At 43.9% G+C, this 6,086-nt stretch overlaps 1 protein-coding gene across 1 annotated transcript; it reads left to right on the plus strand.

Moving 5' to 3' along the window:
* The first annotated feature begins 473 nt into the window (after positions 1 to 473).
* On the plus strand, positions 474 to 2,162 carry LOC102226861 (proteasome subunit beta type-11-like). Its single transcript, XM_023340157.1, has one exon. It carries the CDS (start codon positions 569 to 571, stop codon positions 1,727 to 1,729), a length of 1,161 nt encoding a protein of 386 aa, XP_023195925.1. The 5' UTR covers positions 474 to 568; the 3' UTR covers positions 1,730 to 2,162.
* Positions 2,163 to 6,086: the final 3,924 nt, after the last annotated feature.

The following is a 6,086-nucleotide window of genomic DNA, read 5'->3' on the forward strand; positions in this document are numbered from 1 at the left end:
GAATGCAGCACTACCTGATATTCTGGTGTGGCAGGTTCAAGGTTCAGTGTGAATCACCTCTAAAGAGAAAGTGCCGTGCTGGAAAGGGCTTGTCCGTGCAGCGCCGCCGCGAAGCTTCACATTGACATCATGTGTTATTCTAGAAGGGATTTGATCCGTAGGACTGCTGCATCAAAGAGTCGGAGTTAATTTAAAGTGCTCGAGCCAAGGCTTCAACATCAGCCCACGCTCTCTTTGGCCTACGCCCACACAAGACTTTGAAGCGATCTGATGTGAAAAGCAACCTGATATCACAGCCAAAATTAATTACCCATGGGCTATTGACTTTATGTGTTTCAAAGAGAATGAAACATTGGTAATGATGCGGATGGGTTGTTTGAGTGACCACACAGAAACATGAGCCCGACCTTCTTGTCTATATAAACGATGATTACTGCGAGCATCGCCGCGGGCTTCAGATGTACAGTCTCTATTAGACGGCTGACATTTGACTGAGGGCTTCAAAGGCCTAGCAAGTTATTTTAGAAGAGCATTTTCAAGGCATTCAAAACTTTGCAAGTTTTATTCAATGGCTTTGCAGGACTTGTGCAATTTTGGAGATATCTTTCAGGAAAGTGTAGGCACTGCGAGAAATGTAATGGCAGTTGGGCAAAGGAAATCTTGTAGCTATGCAACTGGTGTGGCCTTGAGCAATAGCACAAGCCTATTCCATTTTTATATTCCAGAAGCGTGTTATCTGGATGAAAGCCCGATACAGTTTGGGCAAATCAGCACAATGCAGAGCTCAAGTGGAATCCCATCTCAAGAAACGCTCCCAATACCGTCCTCTTTGCCTGAAAGTCTTCCTTTCACTTCTTCTCAAGTCGTGCCGCTTCCCTTCCCCATGGCTCATGGGACCACCACCCTAGCTTTCATGTTCCAAGGCGGCGTCCTGGCTGCGGCAGACACTCGCTCCAGCTGCTCGGGCCTCGTAGCGTGCCCGGCCTCCCAGAAGATCCTGCCCATTCACAGCCACCTGGTGGGCACCACTTCGGGAACCTCGGCTGACTGCGCGCTTTGGAAACGGATCCTCTCCAGAGAGCTGCGCCTCTACCAGCTCCGCTACGGACGGCGTTTGTCCACGAGGGGGGCCGCCAAGCTGCTCTCACACATGCTGCACCCTTTCAAGGGAACCGAGCTCTGCGTGGCTGCCACGCTGTGTGGGTGGGATGGAGGAGAGCCGGATGATGGATGTCGTGCCCACAAAGGCTCAGAGATGGATCATGGCGAAAGCAGAGAGACTACAAAGGCTCACCTGGAAAAGACTGCGGGTGCCCCTGGTGAAAAGGTCTCTGTTTCCAAGACTCAAAGCTCTTCTTTCACAAAGCAGCAGTGTTCCAGGAGAAAAATAAGTTTCTCTGGTCCCAGTCTGTTTTATGTATGCAGCGATGGCACTCGCCTGGAGGGATCGCTCTTTTCTGTGGGCTCAGGATCACCGTACGCCTACTCCATCTTAGACCAAGGGGTTCGGTGGGGCCTGACCGTGGAGGAGGCCACATCAATAGCAAGGGAAGCTGTGTACAGGGCCACCCACAGGGATGCGTACTCTGGGAACTTCGTGGATGTCTATCACGTCACCTCAAAAGGATGGACTCGTAGGACGCGCGAGGACTTGAAAGAGGAGTATTACAGAGAAAAAGAGAAACGAAGACTTGAGAGGGAGAGACGAGGCACGACTTTTCCAGGGTAAAGACGAGAAGCAAACAAAAGGAAACATCAGTAGAAAAAGAAAGGCAAACACCGGGCTGTATTTTGGAGAAACAAGGCTGTATCTTTGGAGCAAAAGCTAAATTAATGAACAAGACAGGCAGTCGCATCCTCCAGGCTATCTCTCCGAAGATTTGGGCATGCACATCATTCCATTTAATAAACAGCTGATGTTTTGTTTGCAGTGACGATAAAAAGTGCTCTTGCAGCGTTGAGCGCTGCTGGCTGCCATTTTGATGTAGATGTTAAAGGATTATAAATCATTTCATCTGGGATAATTACCACCTACCTCTTAATGTGCTTTAATCACAGAAACAAGAGAGAGAAGCAGACAATGAGTAGTGTGAGGACCTCAAGTTGAGGCCTGTTGATGTATTGTTGTGTGTGGGGAAACACATTAACTCCAGTAATAAAAGAGCAGCGGCTGAAAACTGATTTGTGCCTACTGTCGGAACACTTCTGAATTTTCGTTGACGCGTCAATAAATTAATGAATACATGAGGTTTGGCTGAACTTGCCTGTTGGTTTTGTGTGAGCGCCTCACTCGTAAATACAAGTTATTATTATTCAAATGACAGTGACTCTGCGGAAAGACGGTGAAAGAAATTGGGTGGTTAATCCTATCGTGAGGTCACACCTTCTTGAATTTCTAGTGAAAATACTGGCCTAGAGGTTCCCACATGGGAGGCGTTTTATGGCACATGGGCAAGCGTTGCTTGGAAATTCGTTTTCCCATAAAGATGTGATGAGCTAATTCATACGTATTTTGATTTATTGCCTGTGACAAAAATTTAAATGGTGAACATATCCATATGTGTGCACTCAGCGTGTCTATATGCTATTAACAGTGTAAAATAAATCACACGCAAGGATGCCTGACAGCAGCACGAGCAGAGATGTCCTCTCCTACCAATGTCTGATCGACTGCGTCTGTGAGAGTGAGAAGGAGAAGCATTATTCACCCATCTGATCTATGATAACCACCATTGGAAGGCCAATAATGCAGGGATTATTGAGCACAAGGAAAAAAAAAAAGGAATACAGTGGCTTGCAACAGCATTCACGCCCCCTTGAATGTTTCACATTTCGTCACATTACAAGCACAAACTTCAGTTGACAGGGCAACTATTCATTCTGCATTGCACAAAATTTGGCCATTTTTGAGAAAAGACCTGAAAACTTGTTTGCGGTTTTCCAGGGGTTATGCAGCAAAAGTGAAAGAAGGAGCTCTGGTCAGATGAGACAGATATGCCACATTATGGCCTGCATAAAAAAATGTATGCAGGCCATACGTCTACTGTAATATACAGTACAACATATTACTGTACTGTAATACACAGTATGTGGCAGAAAACACACACTACTAACTACCCTGGCAATATCTTCCAAACTGTAACACATAGTGGTGAGCATCAGGCTGTGGGAATGCTTTTCTAAAGCAGGATAAGAAAGATTTTTCGTTCATTTAGCTCCAATTCACAACAAATGCCATCTGAAGGCAAGACAGAGCAGTTACATTTATTTACAAAAATATAAAAGAAAATCAAATAACGTAGATGTAAGTTAATCTAGAGTGGACACCTGATTCTGGCAGGGTTAGGGACTACAGCCGCCTGTGAACAGCTTAACCTCAGTCTGAATGACAACTTGTGGCAAGAATTGAAATCTGATGTTCACAGACACTTTACATCCAGCTAACACTGAGAATGTTACGATTCAGAGAGCCTTAATGCAACCCATATAGCATAATAGAGCAAAAATAGGAAAAAGTTCAAGGGGTATACATACTTTAGGAAGGCATAGCAACAAAACGGATGGTTCAGTCTTGAAAGCTGGTAGGGAGAGACCCATTTAAAGATTGAAAAAAAAAAAGAACACTTAGGTTTAAAAATCAAATGAGCAGCAGACGTCTTCCAACAAAAACAGAGGGATGAGCTCTGAACATGTTTTGCACAGTCCACTCTCAAACCCTCCCTACTACTCCTTGACCTCACTTTGTGCCTGCTCTGTACTTGGCATTAATAAACCTCTGCACACTGCTGGGTACAAGAGATCGGACAAGTGCCCTTAGGGTTATGCTATCTCTTTGTAACTTCCTTTGAGGATCTCTAGTTTCCCAGTTACCGCAATGACTCAATCAATCTTGACTGGTCAAGGCTGCACTTTCTGAAGGTACAGCATTCTTAAGTAGTCTTGCTCTGAGGCCTTTTCAATGGTTGTTCCTCATGATAAAAACACAAATATTTCATTATAGATTAAACATGAAGCAATCCAATATGTTGGCAGACACAAGCTGCAGATGAAATGCAATTGAAAAACTGATAATCATCAGTGTGATTGCCACCGTAAAAGCATACAGGTGTGTTTTAACACATTGCCAAGAAGGAAAGGTATCGGCTATGAATTTAGAGAAGCAACAGTTGCTGCCCATAAACCTGGGAAGGGTTAAAAAGGTAATTCTCCTACAATCCCAGTTACAATCTCTAGTGAGATTATTCACAGCTGAAAACCGTGGATGTCCAAGCAAATTCACACCAAGGCCAGGGTGTACAAAGGTGACAACGGAAATGATGAAGATGTTGTATTTGACTCAGTCGTAGCTTTAACCCCACTGAAATGCTGTGGTTGGATTATACTGTAAGGGAGACATGCAAAAATAGGCTGACACCTTCAACTAACCAAAGCTATGTTGCAACAGAGTGACCTAAAAATCCTCAAATTGACGTGGAAACAAAAAGCTCTTGAGGAAATGTGTCTCTATAGCTAAATGTGTCTCTACAGGGTACTGGCGTGTATTTAGTTTTTTACAGATTGGGTTTCAAATGTTTTCTTCATAAATGATGACATGGTAGTATCTTTTGTGCAATTTTGATAAACTTGATAGCTTGCTAATTTTTTAGAATCTGGTAAAGATCAAGTTTATGCCTTTAAATTTGAAAGAGGGTGTACTTTATCTTTACAGTGGTTGCGTGTCTGTGCTAAGATGAACTAAATGAATCATTTAGACCAAATAAATCGGTGTGGGCAACAGATATTCTTGCCACAAGAATATGCAGCCAATTGTGCTGACAATCTTCCCCGTCTGTTCCTGAGTCATGGCGATACTGAAGTGTCCACTCCTAAAATAGGATGCAGCACAAAAGCTTGACAAGGGGGATAATTAGAGTCAACCAGATGACATCTTTTAAGTAAATTCAGAAAGCTGTTTGTCGTGTGGGACCCTTAAATGTAGAACTAAGTGCCAATTTTCTGGCGACGCTTGAGAGGGGTAGAAATAGGAGAAGTGCAAAGTTTCTGATTATGATTTTGTGCACGGGTTGCGCTCTAGTGGATTATAAGACACAGCAGAACATTAAAGGAAACATACACTAATCAGGCCAAACAGCTCCCACTCCCACATTTGTTGCCAAAAAAAAAGAGTACCTTGAACACTTGTTGTTTGGACTCTTGTAGAAACTTCTTGCAGGTGTTCTGTGGTATCATGCACCAAGATGTTAGCAGCAAATCCATGAAGTCCCATAACTTGTGAGTCAGCACCTTTAGGAATCGCATTGGTTAACCCTGCCGGTTAACCGAAGATCAATCGGTTCGAAATCTGGGAAATCTGGGGGGCAAGTTGGCACCACATCCTCATTGTTATCCTCCTTAAACCATTCCCGAAATGTATTTTGCTGCACTAAACACTCTCCTCCTGAAAGGACCTATTGAATTCGGGGAATACCTTTCCATGAGAGGGTGTAAGCAGTCGGCAGTAATGCTTAGATCACATGCGTTGAAGCAAAGGGAAGGACAGACACGGTGTTTCCCAAACATTGCCTCTGCCAGTTTGCCTTTTTCCTCATAGTGTGTATCCTGGTGCCATGTGTTTGGCAGGTAAAAGAAAACGTCTTCCATTGCTGCTGGTCCAATGGTTAGCATGGACATCCTGACAGGTCTGTCAAAATACAACAGCCACTCTCCATTCTGACACTTTTCTATGAGAACCAGCTTCTTTGGAAGAGTAGCTAATCTGGGTCAGGCCTCCTCAAGTCGCTTTTGATGGACCCTGACTGCTGCAGACCAGGACCCTCCCACAAGAGTGTCGGCTGGTGCTTTGACCGGGATGGATGTCTGTCACAATTTAGACATTGTACTGACTCACTCAAATCTTCCTGCTAGCGCATTTTCCCTTCATCTATCTCATCAACTTTGAGGACAAGATCTTTGCAGGCTGCCTTATACATCTGATTCACAAACAGGTTACAGTGATGAAGACCTTATAAGTGTTATCAGATTTTTAAAAAAATTAAACCTGCAACCAATTGAAACATATAGTTATGGGTGACGTGAGACAGTTTATC

The sequence above is a fragment of the Xiphophorus maculatus genome, chromosome 9 (assembly GCF_002775205.1).
Source record: "Xiphophorus maculatus strain JP 163 A chromosome 9, X_maculatus-5.0-male, whole genome shotgun sequence".
Classification (NCBI taxonomy): domain Eukaryota; kingdom Metazoa; phylum Chordata; class Actinopteri; order Cyprinodontiformes; family Poeciliidae; genus Xiphophorus; species Xiphophorus maculatus.